This window comes from Elephas maximus, chromosome 4 (assembly GCF_024166365.1).
Source record: "Elephas maximus indicus isolate mEleMax1 chromosome 4, mEleMax1 primary haplotype, whole genome shotgun sequence".
Lineage (NCBI taxonomy): Eukaryota > Metazoa > Chordata > Mammalia > Proboscidea > Elephantidae > Elephas > Elephas maximus.
The window spans coordinates 71,043,605-71,060,399 of record NC_064822.1 but is presented as its reverse complement, the minus strand read 5'-3'; the positions used below and the strand labels follow the sequence as shown (position 1 = coordinate 71,060,399).

Genomic DNA, 16,795 nt, shown 5'->3' with positions numbered 1-16,795 from the left:
AACCTACAGTTAACAGAAGCTCTCTGATCACAGGAAGGAGCCTGATCCAGCACGGGTCAGGGCCACCACACTGGCACCACCCACGAACCGACAGGAAGTTCAGACAAGGCCTGAGCTATGAAGGTCATGGAGGTTACCTCCAAAAGCAGAGGCTGTTTGTGAACAACACGGCTACCTCCTCTGGGCCCTCTGTAGTCCTTAGAGGAATGAAGGTCAGGGTGAGGGAAGGGGAAGCAAAATCGTTCTCTCAAGAAAAGAGAAAGTTTACCCTAGAAAGTCCACAGGACAAAAAATGCTCACTTCTCACTCTCCCACCCCCATCTTTGGTATCAACATTTTGTACATACAGTACTACTGAGTACTATATATTTGAGTCCGGCTGAGGTGAAAACAAATCAGAAAGACAGTTTCCAATTACACTTGAATTTTAATACATGTTTGCTCACAGCTGTCATTTCTGAAGGTTCTTGGTTCTGTCTTGAGCCTTACTAGGGGAAATGGTAAAGCTAAATAAATTCTACCAATCAACACAAAAGAAAAATGGCACATATCAGCTCCCCAGGACCATTAGTCAGTGGAAACAATGTGGTTGTAACACCTATAATGTATGGGTAACAAAGTTACCCTGTGTCTAAGGAAAAAGCAAAGAATGCCCAGAAATTACTACACCAAAAAAGGTATTCATTTCTTTAGTGCACTCCTGTATCTCAGGTCAGAGTATTAAAAAAAAAAAAAACTGTTGCCATTGATTCTGACTCATAGCAACCCCACAGTACAGAGTAGAACTGCTCTACAGGGTTTACAAGGAGAAGCCAGTGGATTCAAACGGCTGACCTTTTGATTAGCAGCCTGAGCTCTTAACCACTGCGCCACCAGAGCTCCATCTCAGAATATGTTGTTGTTGTTGTTAGGTGCCGTCTAGTGGGTTCCGACTCATAGCGACCCTATGCACAACAGAACAAAACACTGCCTGGCTCTGTGCCATCCTTACAATCGTTACGCCTGAGCTCACTGTTGCAGCCACTGTGTCAATCCACCTCTTTGAGGGTCTTCCTCTTTTCTGCTGACCCTGTAATCTGCCAAGCATGACGTCCTTCTCCAGGAACAGATCCCTCCTCACAACATGTCCAAAGTATGTAAGACACAGTCTCACCATCCTTGCTTCTAAGGAGCATTCTGGCTGTACTTCTTCTAAGACAGATTTGTTCGTTCTTTTGGCAGTCCATGGTATATTCAATATTCTTCGCCACCACAATTCAAAGGCGTCAATTCTTCTTGGGTCTTCCTTATTCATTGTCCAGCTTTCACATGCATACGATGCGACTGAAAATACCATGACTTGGGTCAGGTGCACCTTAGTCTTCAAGGTGACATCTTTGCTCTTCCACACTTTAAAGAGGTCCTTTGCAGCAGTTTTACCCAAAGCAATGCGTCTTTTGATTTCTTGACTGCTGCTCCCATGGCTATTGATTGTGGATTCAAGTAAAATGAAATCCTTGTCAACTTCAATCTTTTCTCCGTTTATCGTGATGTTGCTCATTGGTCCAGTAGTGAGGATTTCTGTTTTCTTTACGTTGAGGTGCAATCCATACTGAAGGCTGTGGTCTTTGATCTTCATTAGTAAGTGCTTCAGGTCCTCTTCACTTTCAGCAAGCAAGGTTGTGTCATCTACAATAACGCAGGTTGTTAATGAGTTTTTCTCCAATCCTGATGCCCCGTTCTTCTTCATATAGTCCAGCTTCTCGTATTATTTGCTCAGCATACAGCCTGGATAGGTATGGTGAAAGAATACAACCCTGACGCACGCCTTTCCTGACTTTAAACAAACCAGTATCCCCTTGTTCTGTCCAAACAACTGCCTCTTGATCTATGTAAAGGTTCCTCATGAGCACAATTACGTGTTCTGGAATTCCCATTCTTTGCAATGTTATCCATAATTTGTTATGATCCACACAGTTGAATGCCTTTGCATAGTCAATAAAACACAGGTAAACATCCTTCTGGTATTCTCTGCCTTCAGCCAGGATCCATCTGACATCAGCAATGGTATCCCTCGTTCCACGTCTTCTTCTGAATCTGGCCTGAATTTCTGGAAGTTCCTTGTCGATATACTACTGCAGCCATTTTGGAATGATCTTCAGCAAAATTTTGCTTGCGTGTGATATTGATGATACTGTTCTATAATTTCCACATTCGGTTGGATCGCCTTTCTTGAGCATAGGCATAAATATGGATCTCTTCCAGTCAGTTGGCCAGGAAGCTGTCTGCCATATTTCTTGGCATAGACGAGTGAGCACCTCCAGCGCTGCATCCATTTGTTGAAACATCTCAATTGATATTCCGCCAATTCCTGGAGCCTTGTGTTTTGCCAATGCCTTCAGAGCATTTTTTTTTTTTTTCAGAGCAGCTTGGACTTCTTCCTTCAGTACCATCGGTTCCTGATCATACGCTACCTCTTGAAATGGTTGAACATTGACTAATTCTTTTTGGTATAATGACTGTGTATTTCTTCCAACTTCTTTTGATGCTTCCTGTGTCGTTTAGTATTTTCCCCACAGAATCCTTCACTATTCCAACTCGAGACTTGAATTTTTTCTTCAGTTCTTTCAGCTTGAGAAACACCGAGCGTGTTCTTCCCTTTTGGTTTTCCATCTCAGAATATGGAGTTGTCAAAACAGATTTCATCAGATATTTACTCGTGCAGTGAACACTGGGTAGGTACCTAGCTTCAAAGTAAAATTTCATATTCTGAGGAGTTTATCAACTGAGAAGCTGGAGAGACACTATGTATAAAAGTTACCAACAGATAAAACTTTGAGGGAAACAAGACATGGAATCTATAAATTATAAAGGCACTCATGAAATCTATATCTTGCTCTTAACCCCAATTTTTTATTGTAAATTTATATGCACATAATACAAGAGGTGAAGTCCAGCTTCTAGCAACCTTCCACTTCAGCTAGTAAAACAAGGATACTGCAGGATGCAGGATAGGGATCTATTTGAGTGTTCATAAATATAGGTTGATAGATTGATAGGCTGATAAACAGAACAGGTTCTTCAGGGGCGGAAGCCACTGGACACCTGTGAAATTTATAAGAAACAAAAAGAACAAAGCTCTCTCAGGAGCTCAGAATTTAAAGTCACAACCAAGACCTAGAGCCACCGCTGTGAGACAACAGGTAAAGATGCTCCTTGTGGTTGCTGAGGAATCCAGTATCAGAATCGCAGAATGAGATCGAGAGCCCATCCAGACCAGCCCTCGCATTCACCAAAGATCATGAGTAGAAATGTCCAGCCAGGGCTCTTTGTCTGCCCCTTACACCCCTTATAGTTCATCTGGTACTAACCAACAAAGAGATGCAGCATAACTCTCTCCTGATATATCCAATCACTCAGATTCCCAGATTCTGTCAGGAAGACGTAAAATATTGACGTGGGAAAGGACTGGTAACACTGTTACCAGGCAGGGTTCCATCAGAGCAGAACCACTAGGAAAGATGTAGAATAAGTGCTTAAAGGAATTTGACCTTAAGCGATTTTATATACCAGTACCAGAATGAACCAGTTCGAAGTCCTGAGTCACAGTGCAGGCAGCTGGGAAGGAGTGTGGATATGCAATAGGGGAGGGCAAGGACACCAGAACCTGTAGGCAACAAGCTGGTACCTGCATCTGTTCTTCACCAGAACCCATATTGGCCTGTCCTCCTGTCTAAGCCTTCATCCTTGCTCACATAGATGACCTGAAGGAGAAGCTAGTACCCGTAACTGGCCTGGGATTTGGAGAAGCTGAAGGAAGAGATCCGTAGGAGCTGTGGGCCCAGCTGCTGCCCAGACCAAAGGTGCAGCAGGTGCGTGAAAACCTGTGTGATGCAAGAGGGTCTGACCTACATGACTTTCAGTGAATAAGCATGGTTACTGCTTTACTTCCACTTCCAAATCTCACGCAAATTTCTCTTGTGGCCATCCCTAACCAGAAACAAACAGGGAAGGGAATTCTGGGAAGTACAGTTCAGCTTAGCCAAGCTGACATGTTGCAAAACCTCCACACATCACAGACATTAACTAGAATTCTTTCTGAAAGTACTGAATTTGCCTATTGTTCTTACTTCTCTGCTTCTATCTACTTAGGACACAAATCTAAGTTAATACCATGTTTTGTCCAAATTCTTTACACAAAGAAAAAGGGTTGGATGGAGAGCTAGCTGGCTGAGAATTTTTTTAATGCCATGCTTGGTCTACTTTCCTGCCATACTCAGACCATTAACTGTTGAAACCCAGTGAGAAAGCCCAGCCCGTGTAGTCTTAGTTTGCAGCCCACTTTGTGGTTTTATTTGTAAACCATATTAAGTGCAGTGAAGATAATAGCATCTGAGTCCTGGGCTATTTTTATGGTTCTACAATCAGTCCTTTGTTCTTTGAAGGCTACTGAGATGTTCCTGTGTTCAGGGCTGGGTCCTGATACTCCAGGAACTCAAAACAGGACAATGATGGGGATGCTTAAAAATGCCACTTCCTAAAGGAATACAAATATTCATTGTATTAGTCTTTCAATGTTTTTTGCCAGTTTGAAATAAAAAAGGAAAAAAATAGTAATGATGGTAGGGGGACCTAATCTAGCCATATCAGATATTAAAATGCACTGTGAGATTATAATACTAAAAGCTATTTTTAAAAAGCAGTATGAAATAGCATGGAGAGAACGTTCAGTGGATTAGAATATGATCCAGAACTAGATCCTCAATTACATGGAAATTTAACTGATTTAAGTGATTGAAAACCAAGCCAAACCCAGTGGCATTGAGCTGATTCCAACTCCTAGCGACCCTATAGGACAGAGTAGAACTGCCCCATAGAGTTTCCAAAGAGCACCTGGCGGATTCAAGCTGCTGACCCTTTGGTTAGCAGCCGTAGCACGTAACCACTACGCCACCAGGGTTTCCAAGTGATTGAAGGGGTATTGCAAATTAGCAGGGGAATGATGTATTCAGTAAATGGTACAGCTTCCCCTCCCGTGACATTTCCTAGAACAACCTCAGCTATGTAATAGGTTTCTAGGTTACAGGACATTTTTCTTGATGTACATTCTCTAATGAATTGCTCTAGAAATGGTTTAAAGCCCAATAAAATCTTGACCATCAGAAGGCATTATAAAGACTTCTTTCACCTATGTGGCCCAATACAGGTTCAAGGCACAGCTCCCCAAGCCCACCTCATTGCTTCTGACCTTTCCCTGGCTCCCTCTGACCACCTGGATCTCCTCAGGCTGGATGACTCTCTCTACCCCCACCTTCCTCCTGCAACCTAAAAGGAAAGGGATCAATTCCCAGAAAAAGGCAGAGATGGGCTCTGAAGGTCACCCTCTGAAAAGGGCAGATGCTCCCTTGGGCCTCTTTCCTTGGCTCTGGTGTCCAACTTGTCTTTCTAGCTCAGAAGGAATGAACAATCTTGACTGTTTTGGTCTTTACAAAGTCCTATAAGCTGCTGCTAATTTTTCTATATCTGAATTTAAAAAAAATTTTCCATTTAGCTTGGAATGTTCACGCTGCTTCTGTCATCCAGCTATTGCATGTCATACATTTTATTCTAAGAACCCTCCCAGAGTATCTGATGAAAATCCAAGGTTGGAATCAGATAGAGTTTAGTCGAGATATGCTAAATTACACGGGATCAGTTTTAACCTTATGAACACACTGAAGGCTGCTTTTGACGTCTACAAAACATCTGTTTTGGAGGAATAAAGGCAGCAAGGCAGCGGCCTATATATCTTGGCCTCAGCAACTTCCCTTCATCCCAGCTCTCAGTCTCAATTCACCTCCCTAGATCAGTTCCCTACATTCCATTTTTTTTTTGGCTTCCAGTCCAATCTTCCTTTAGAGCATCTATGATGTGAAAAGTACTGCACTGAGTGCTTGTGTAGTCACTCAAATTGCTTCATTTCCTAAACTCCCACAGCAATCCAGCAGCATTTTGAGTGTTTGCTCTTCAGAAAAGAAGGCGGGGGCTATACAGCTATGTTTGTATCTCCAGCACAATGCCTGGCACATCAAATGGCACAATACATGTCTGCTGAATGAGTGCTCTCTCTCTATGGTCAGCTGTCAAAGCCTAAATGTATCACACATTTACTAGACTCCCAACCCAGGGCCGTCGATTCTGACTCATAGCGACCCTATAGGACAGAGTAGAACTGCCCCATAGGGTTTCCAGGGAGCACCTGGCAGATTCGAAACGCCGACCCTTTGTTTAGCAGCCACAGCACTTAACCACTACGCCACCAAAAAAACAAATGCTGGTTAAAAGCTTGCTACAAAAATTGGAGTCCTGCCAGTGTTGATGTAATAAGAAGAAACCTAAAGCTATGTCTGCATTGAGGAATGCAGTTACCCTGGGAGATGAACCAGCTGAGGGAGTGGAAAGAAGTCTTCAGTCTCCTGATGACAACATACAAGGGACACCATCACCTGGCACACAAACGTATTTTTCATCAGGGCAGGAAGCGGGTGCCCTGGATAAAGACCTGCTGTGATGTAACTAGTCAAGGGTGGAATAGTAACAACACACATACCTAGGTTAAATTAGTTCTTTATGTTTATTACCTATAGCTGGAGAGGCTAGTGAGTAAAATTTCATGAAGGCATCAAGGCTACACAGAGCTTCTTAAAATAATTCTCCCCTTCTGTCCATGTTTTCTTTCAGCTAGCTAGACTAGATTATACGCTCTCAATTAAAAAAAAAAAAAATTCCCAGTGCTGAGTTCGTAAAGAATTCCTAATGATTCAAATGTTCCAACTTCGGTTATCAGTGAGAATTAGCTTAGTTCATTTCACATAAGGAAAATACATCAAGGAAATTGGTAGGACAAAGTCTGATTTCCAGGCCAGCAGACTGCTTCACGTCCACTTCAGGGAGTACCAAAACCTCCAACCAGCTTCAAATCCTGGTCATATCTCATGACTTTGGTTCCAAATATCCTCAAGGTAGTGGTGATGGTGCCAGGCTTTGTCCCACAGAACAGCAGCCTGGCAGGATGGCAGAAGCAGCTCTATAGCTTGAGCTCTCGGTCTGGTTTCATGCTAAAGGGCTCCAGCCTCTCACTCTCGGGCAGCATGCTGTTGAGCCTTTCCATCAGGGGCACAGTCTGGTCAATGCCCATCTGTATGCGGCGGAGGATGGCAGACATCTCGTTGACCTTCTGGATCTGCTCCGCATATTTGGCATATCTTTTCTGGCGCTCCTGCATGAAGCTAAAGAGGGTTTCTACAAACAGATCCATCTGTAGAAGGGAAAGAAGTGAAATACATTAAATGGAGTTTCATCAAGTCCTCTTGAGAAGATCAGGTGCAGAGCAGGATGTGTTCTTCATTCCCTCCCTCTCCTTCCTGCATGGCTGCAGTCTGACACTCACTCAGGGGGAAAACTGCAGGACAAGGGATGACTCTCCCTGCCAGGGTCAAAAATGCCAACCAAGGTTCAAGTCCACAAAGTGAAACAATGATTGTGAGTCAAACTGTTAGGACTGCTTCCTGTACCCTTTCTTCCCCCATTAAACAAATGTTGGGTGCTGGGCTCCCCTTTTGTGGCCCCTTGGATAAAAACAGGGAGGGAACCTCCAGCTTCTAAGAACCTCCCCCCTCCCTCTGCATGAGTCACACATCAGTCCCATCCCCCTCTGCTTCCTTGCCAGACCAGGTGAAAAATACAGGCAACTACCAAGACTACCATTTCTATTTCAAAGTTTGTCACGCTACTCCAGCCTTTGCTATAGGTCTTTCCTCCAGGAGCACACTCTTGCCCACCCCAGCATCATGCAAAGTGCTGCTTAGTACACATCACCACAGAACCTCTGAAGATGGTTTTGACAAAAGAGAGAGAGAGAGGGAGAACAAAACCTGCCCCAAGAAAAAATACCCTGTTCTATTTTAATGTTGCGTGAGAGGGATGAGGAGGAGGGGAGGTGTCAGGAAGAACACTAGCACTTGTCTTTCTGTTCTTTCTTCCCTCACTTGTTCTGATGTGCCTAGAGGGGAAAAAAGAGCAGCTGGTGGGAGGCAGGCACGGGGAGGGGGAAAAAAAAATCCATCTGGACGGGAAACTCCAAATAATGTGGAAATAATTTATATCTTCAGAAGGTTCTCTGCAACCCTGTTCGGTCATTCAGCACTCTGGAGGCGGTGAGCCAGTAAATGGCAGTGTTCGCTAACAGTCAGTCCACCATTAAGTCTTTTCAGGATAGGAAATTCAATTCAGCACCTACAGATGCGCCACCTCCTGAGAGACAGTGGGGCGATGCAGGAGCCAGTTGGAATCCTCTGAGAATCAGCACAGCTCATTGAACAGCCTGCTCCAGGATTCAGAGCCTTCTGGGTGATTATGTTTCATTTGGGAAGGGCGTTCCCAGCTCCCACCACTTACTCGACCCCAGGCTAGACAGACACTTGAGGAGTTTATCTGAAATGGCTTCCAAGGCTCTAACTTATCATGTCTAATGCCCTAGGTAATCAATCCATCCCCTGCTCTATCAGTACAGTTTTTACAACCATCTTCGTGAGGTATTCAAATGGCATACACTTCCCTACATGCTTCCGCCTGCTGGGGCGCATGTTTAATGTACCCAGAGCATTTCTGTCCAAAGCCACTTTATGTTTATTGTGCTTATTCCGTATCTTTCAAGAAGTAATTCCATTACAGTCCATGAAAGAAAAAACACCACACAAGAGAAAACTTGAGGTTACATGACCTCCGAGGTCTGATGGCAACAGAACCAGGACTAGAGCCCAGGATCTCCTAAGTCCAGCACCTTCCTATCTGTGTACTTCCTAAGTGAGAGACGTGCACCATTGGTGGTACGTGGTGTGGCACTAAACAACGCAGAATCACACGATGGGAAGTTACTGCTTTTTAAATCTTTTTCTGTCCTTTCTGACTGCTACAAACAAAATCTCAGTGTGGTGCAAGTAAGACTTTAACACTTGAAAAAGTATAATAAAGCTGGGGATGCTTCTTTCTGGTGTCCCTGCCCTTTGTGCCCTAGAGGCAGCACTGCCCCTGACTTCAGTAGCTAATGCAATCCTGAAATCAGGACCTGACTTTTTTGACATTCTGGAACACATCCTTATTCACCTTTCCTATTTCTAGCCATGAAGATTTGAACAGGGAAGCATTTGTATTGCTAAACAGAGGCGTTGTGACATGATCTAAGGTTCCCTTGCTGAATACTTCATAGCCATTCAAAAAGATATACCTTAAAACAGGGTAACCTAGCCTCTTAAGCTGTAGCTAAAGGGCAATGATGAAGCTATTTGTGAAATATTTTTAAAGTTTTTGCTCACTGCTGTCATCCACCTATTCATCTGCCAAAAAAAACAATGGTTAAGGCTGTGGGCTCTGGAGTCAGATTGCCTAGGTTGAAAAGCCATCCTCTACCTATGCAATTTTAGAAAATTAACTAGAATGGTCTACAAGGGCAAGGATTTTGATATGTTTTACATCCTGCTATATCCCCAGTAAGGAGTCCTGGTCGTACAATGGTTAAGTGCTCTGCTATTAATCAAAAGGTTGCCAATTCCAGAACACTTAATTGTGCTCATGAGGAACCTTTACATAGATCAAGAGGCAGTTGTTCGGACAGAACAAGGGGATACTGATTGGTTTAAAGTCAGGAAAGGTGTGAGTCACAGTTGTATCCTTTCACCATAGCTACTCAATCTGTATGCTGAATCTAAGAAGCTGGACTATATGAAGAAGAACGGGGCATCAGGATTGCAGAAAGACTCATTAACAACCTGTGTTATGCAGATGACACAACCTTGCCTGTTGAAAGTGAAAAGGGCTTGAAGCACTTACTAATGAAGATCAAAGACCACAGCCTTCAGTATGGATTGCACCCCAACATTAAAGAAAACAAAAATCCTCACAACTGGACCAATGAGCAACATCATGATAAACAGAGAGAAGACTGAAGTTGTCAAGGATTTCATTTTACTTGGATCCACAATCAACAGCCATGGGAGCAGCAGTCAAGAAATCAAATGACGTACTGCATTGGGCAAATCTGCTGCAAAGCGCCTCTTTAAAGTGTTGGAAAGCAAAGAGGTCACCTCAAAGACTAAGATGCACCTGACCCAAGCCATGTTTTTTTCAGTTGCATCATATGCATGTAAAAGCTGAACAATGAGTAAGGAAGACCGAAGAAGAACTGACACCTTTGAATTGTGGTGTTGCCGAAGAATACTGAATATACCATGGACTGCCAAAAGAATGAACAAACCTGTCTTAGAAGTACAACCAGAATGTTCCTTAGAAGCAAGGATGGCGAGACTGCGTCTTACATACTTTGGACATGTTGTTAGGAGGGATCAGTCCCTGGAGTAGGATATCATGCTTGGTAAAGTACAGGGTTAGCGGAAAAGAGGAAGACCCTCAAAGAGGTGGACTGACACAGTGGCTGCAATAATGGGCTCAAGCATAGCAACAGTTGTGAGGATGGCAGAACCCGGCAGTGTTCTGTTGCACACAGGGTCACTATGAGTCGGGACCGACTCAATGGAACCCAACAACAACAATTATCTTTGTGACCTTGAACCAGTTATTCAACCTCTTTGAGCTTCAGCTTCTTCACTCCAAATTGGAGATAATGGTAGTACCTATCTCACAGGGGTGAAGATTAAACAAGACAACGAGTACAAAATACGTAGCACAGCCTCCAGAAAAGAAGAGCTCCATAAATGATAAAATATATGTCAACTGAAATAAAGTGTGTCTCGGGTACTGTGTCTCTTTACATGCAGACTGGAAATGTAGCAAATGAGGGCAAGAAACATGACAACATTTTGAGTATCCAGACACCACATATCTGTTGTAAAGGTGGGAAGCTTATGGTTATACCTCATTGTTACTACATGTAACTATTCTTAAAACTTACACAATCACTTAGGTGACAATTTACCATTGTTTTTTGTTGACCTGTTTTATTTTTGTTCTTAACTTCCACTACTAAAAATCTTACAACAGAGTTACATTATTCATCTCAAAGTTTGCTGACAGAAACATTTCACATCACGTAATAACTGAGTCATTATTTGCCTACAAGTCCTTCTTATGTGTTTTTGATCTATATGTTCAGCCATGAGAATGAGTAACTATCACCACAGTTTGGCACTATCCAAAGTGGTAAGCTATAAACATATAAATGTACATATATGTGTATATACATATATACATACATACTTAAACATTTTGAAAGCAATCACAAGAGCTTTAATAAATTATATCTTCTCAACAAGACTACGTGGCTTCAAAAATTTTGTTATGTAAAACTTCCTGATAAAATAAGTATTTTAAAATTTTCCAACTATAGACAACTTTGATACTGGGTTGGGTGAATTATCCTACAAAATATGGCACCATACTTAATGTAATATAAAGATAAATTTTTCAAAGAAGTGAGACATACTACAAGGACTTACAGTTTTATGTTAGAAACAATTTATGAAATAACAAATAAGAGCTTTGTAAAGATATTGCACATGGTGAATTTTGAAAACTTAAGTTGTAGATATGTACAGAACAGTCCAAAGCAAGTTTAATAACTTTATCATGGGTCAAAAGAAAAACGAGTAGGTAAACTGTGTTCCACAGATAACAAAACTCAAGTCTATATGATCAACAAGAAAAAAGACAAGTGCTTACTGTTGCCTTTGCTATTCCTAAGCTACGTAAGTTTAAAAGAAATGTTAAAAAGAAAAAAGATTCTTTAAAGACTTGATCAAGACTGTGTACAAAAAAAAGTTGCTCATTTCTCCCTTTATGAAATAATGTTCAGCTTTTATTGTAGTATCTCTCAGTTGACTTAAGTCTCAAGGTTGATTTTATTTGGTTTCAATAGATGGTTCCTAGACAATGAAGAAAACCAAACAAGGGAAGGATCAGTCCAAAGGATTAACGGACCACAACTACCACAGCCTTCACCAGCCTGAGTCTATCACAACTAGATGGTGTCCGGCTACCACCAACAATAGCTCCAACAGGATCGCAGTAAAGGGTCCTGGACAAGGGTAGAGAAAAATGTAGGACAAAATTCAAACTCTCTCACACACAAAAAAAACAGATTTACTGGTCTGACAGGACTGGAGAAACCCCAAGAACATGGCCCCCAGACACCCTTTTAACTCAGTACTGATGTCACTCTGAGGTTCATCCTTTAGCCAAAGATTAGACAGGCCTATAAAACAAACAGTAACACATGAAGTTCAACCATGTATACGAGACTAAATGGGCACACCAGCCCAGAAGCAAGGAAGAGAAGGCAGGAGGGGACAGGAAAATGGGGAACCCAAGGTTGAGAAGGTGAGAATGTTGACACATTGTGGGTTCAAAAGGAAAAAAAAAAGATACTTTCCTTTCTCTGCATTCGTTCTACATTTAAATTCCTGTTTCCCATGGAAGTCAGTTTAGGAATATGGAGTGGGGAGGAGGCTATGATGGGAAGAGGCACCTAACTAAGAGCTGCCCTGATTCCCTTCTCATAGTCCCAAACTCTCCCCCAGAGCCTTGTTCTACCTTTGGACGGACATCCATCAGTGCCCTAAATGTCATCAACCCATAGTGATATATTATAATTCTGCTCTTCTATTATAAGGTTATTCTTTCATTACTAGCTAAAGAGGAGAATGAATATGACCATTCATCTTGTTTTTAGTTATCCAGATAACGAATTCTGAGGTCAATAACAATCTTCTGAGACTTGACCATGCCCTGAGATGAACGAACATCTGAAGACAGGCATATTACTGATTTTTAGCAGTGCAGGCCCACTCCCCAAATCCTTGACATGGATAATAATTCATAACCATATAAAAGACAGAAGTCAGACAGCTTGAATTTAAATCCTACTAGTTGTGTGACCTTGCGCTAATTGCAAACTGAGTTTCAACATCTACTTACTAAAAATGGGGATAATAACACCTGTCCATCACATTTCACACAGTGCTATGAAGATTATAAATGAGATGAAATTTAAGAGTGATTTAAAAAGTGAACAAAGCTATAAAAATGTAAGACTATACTATTATAACAAATTCCACTGAATGGCCAAATATGCTTGAAGATTCCCCCCCTGCCCCGCCCTGGTACTAAAATAAAACTAAGAAATTCCCAAATTATATGATCACATTCAAACAAAACTGCTGCAATGTTTTACATAAAGCTTTAATAGCCACCCTTCTCATAAGTTTTTGGAGCTTAGAATTACCAATTTTCCTAACTAGAGAGCAGTTAGCTATATAAATTAGTATTTTCCCAAGGGCAAAATCTGCCATTGCAAATGGAGCTCATGTCATTTGTCCAAAGATGATATACGAATGGCCAACAAGCACATGAAAAAATATGTTCAACATCATTAGTCGCTAAAACCCATTGCCGCTGAGTCAATTGGGAAATGCGAATCAAAACCACAGTTAAGATACTATTTCACACTCACTGGGATGACTAACATCAACAGACAGACAGTAAAAAGTGTTGGTGAGGATGTGGGGAAACTTGAGTTCTCACATATTCCTGATACGTAAAATGGCACAGCCACTGTGGAAGACAGTTCGGCAGTTCCTCAAAATATTAAACAGAGTATTTTAGTTATCTGGGGCTGCTCTAACAGAAATACCGTAAGTGGACGACTTTAACAAACAGAAATTTATTTTCTCACAGTTTGGGAGGCTAGAAGTCCAAATTCAGGGTGCCAGATCTAGGGGAAGGCTTTCTCTCTCTGCCGGCTCTAGAGAAAGGTCCTTGTCTCTTTTGAGCTTCTGCTCCTGGGCAATCTTCACGTGGCTTGCCATCTCTCTTCCCCCATCTCTGCTTTTCTGCTTGCTTATTTAATTGCTTTTATATCTCAAAAGAGATTGACTCAAAACACACCCTACACTAATTCTGTCTCATTAACATAACAGAGACAACTCATTCCCAAATGGTATTAAAACCACAGTCCTACCCTGTTGTCCTTGAGTCGGACTCACAGTGACCCTATAGGGCGGAGCAGAACTGACCCACAGGGTTTCCAAGGAGCGGCTGGTAGATGTGAGCTGTCGACCTTTTGTTAGCAGTTGAGCTCTTTAACCACTGCACCACCAGGGCTCCACCACAGGCACAGAGGTTAGGATTTACAACACATATTTCTGGGGGACACAATTCAATGCATAACATCCCTTGGGTATATACCCAAGAGAACTGAAAACATATGTACACACAAAAATGATGTGCATATCATTTCTATATGATGTTCACAGCCAGAAGTGAAAACAGTCCCAATGCCCATCAACTGAAGAATGGATAAACAAAATGTGGTATTATTCATACAACAGAATATCACTGAGCCATAAAAATGAAGTATTGATAAATGCTACAACCTAGATGAACCCTGAAAACATTATGCTAAGTGAAAGAAGTCAGACATAAAAGGTTACATACATATTGTAATTCCATATATATGAGATGTCCAGAATAGGCCAATCAATCCAAAGAGACAAAAAATAGGTAGAAGCTGGAGGAAGGAGAGAGTGGGGAGTGACTGTTAATGAGTAAGGGGTTTCTTTTTTGCGGTAATGAAAATATTCTAGAATTAGATACTGGTGGTGGTTGTACAACCTTGTGAATGTACTAAAATCCACTGAATTGTAAACTTTAAAGGGGTAGTTTTATGGTATGTGAATTATACCTCAGTTTCCAAAAATAATTAAATAACTAAATATACTCAATTACTTTTACTTCCTTCCTCCACACCTGTGACAGATATCAGAACCCATCATGGCTGCTGCATAAGCCCAACTTGGTCTCGGAACTCTTCTTGACACCAGAGGAATAGTCCAAGGTAAAAAGCTGTGTTCATTCCAATCCTGAATCTTTACATTAGCAACATCATGCATCCAAATAACTTAAACGGCAAGCTGTGGATATGTCAAAACAGTGTTCTCAGTAATCACTTGGAACATTCCTTATTTGTTCTTAAACTGACCCCATATTGGCCACACTCTTAACCTTACTTCCGACTGTAGCATCTTCTTCTGTAAGATTTTTCTTCCACTCTAAGAACGAGGTGCTTCTGTTTAGTTGCCCTAGCTTTCATACATTAGCTACCTCCTGATTTTGTCTTTGACTCATTATTAGCTGTCTCCACTTCAGGGAGTAGAATGCCCTTTTACCACCAATTAAAATTAGGCACATTCTAACCCACCCTCCATCTTCTATCCCTACCATACCTTCATCAGTTGACCCCAAGTGGGAATTCAGATAGATTATAAAGGTTGGGGTGTGCTAGGCTACTACAAACTATACTCAGGGTCAACTATGAGTTATCTAGCTCCCTGGCCCCCACCAGACCACTATTCCCACAGAGGATTTGGGGGTTCTCTGTGGGAATCTTCTCTCTGTGGGACGCCTCTCTCGTACAATGGACAAATAACGGTCAGATGTTTTCATTAATTACACCGCATGGCACTGATTATCACATACTAGACATTTTGAAGTGACCCCGTTTCTGAAGGCAATAGCTTCCAATGGCAGTTTATAAGAATAAACTCTCATCCGTTATTTTCATATGCACACCTCTGATCTGTAAATCAGACAAAAAGCAAATCTCAGTCCACATGCTCTACCAAAAAGAAAATATGAACTCCATACCAGTGAGACTATTTCTTTTGGTAACCTATGCCCATCATATTAGGATGATTACGTGGGTAGAACACAGTATATAATATTCAGTAATTCCCTAGTGATTTTAATGTGCAGTTATAACTAATATCTACTGAGTATCTATTAAACATCAGGCATTGTACTACGTACTTGACATAAAAAAAAATATGTCATCTTTATTCCTCACAACAATCCTATAAAGGAAAACATTATCATTCTCATACTAGAGATGAAGAATTGGGGATTCAGAGATCACAAATCATGCCCAGGATCATACAACTATAGCAATCAAGCCAGAATTCAAGTCCATGTCTGCTGGACTCCAAATCCATGCTTTTTTTGCCTAAATCTTGGTGTATCTTTTCTAGAGAGCTACTCAAATCAAATGTCAATTCATTTCAGTTAAATACAGACCATGTGGAGCAATGTGCTCAATACCTTTTCTAAATCCTTAACAGATTAATTTAAATGGTAACTTTTAGTTTTCAAAAGGAATAGAACACTTATGTTTCTAATTTAACCACCAATATTGATTTTGTTAATAGTGAAAATAGTAACAAATTACCTGACAAAACATGGACATTTACAAAACAAAACTGAGAGGAGTCTAAAGGAATAAATTATTTGTCAGCAGATGAATCTATTTTCACTGGCAAAGTCTGTTTGTATACTTTGTACTCTGACATTTTACCTGAACAAGCATTTCATAATCCTTGACATCATCGGGTGCTTAGAACATAGAATTGTTCCACTGACAGAGTCCTTAGAGATCTTTTAATCTCACTCCCCTCATTTTACAGATGAAGACTGGTCAGAAAGGTAGAGCAGTCTGCCTAGGCTCACAAAGCTGGTACCGACAGAGCCAGAACTGGAACCCAGATCTCCTGATTCCAAGGTCCACCACACCATGTTACTGTCAGCTGTCTGAATCAACTCTTTCCTGATGATAACAGTTCCTTTTCCATCATTAGTTCTACCTTATCCAACAAATTATAATTGTTGCTGAGAACTGTGACTGAAAACAGTTTTTCAAGACACAATTTCTGTTTATAAGGAAAACAGAAATCTACCGTTACCTGACGTTGCCAAAACCAAATGACAAAATCAAATC

General features: G+C 41.4%; 1 protein-coding gene across 2 annotated transcripts in view; it reads right to left on the bottom strand.

Moving 5' to 3' along the window:
• Positions 1-4,761: 4,761 nt before the first annotated feature.
• BORCS5 (BLOC-1 related complex subunit 5) overlaps positions 4,762-16,795 on the bottom strand; it is a 91,650-nt gene continuing 79,616 nt past the window's right edge. For both annotated transcript variants that reach the window (XM_049882512.1, XM_049882511.1), the window contains exon 4: positions 4,762-7,276. In XM_049882512.1, the coding sequence (XP_049738469.1) occupies positions 7,046-7,276 (231 nt within the window). In that variant the 3' untranslated portion in view covers positions 4,762-7,045. The remainder of the gene's footprint in view (positions 7,277-16,795) is intronic.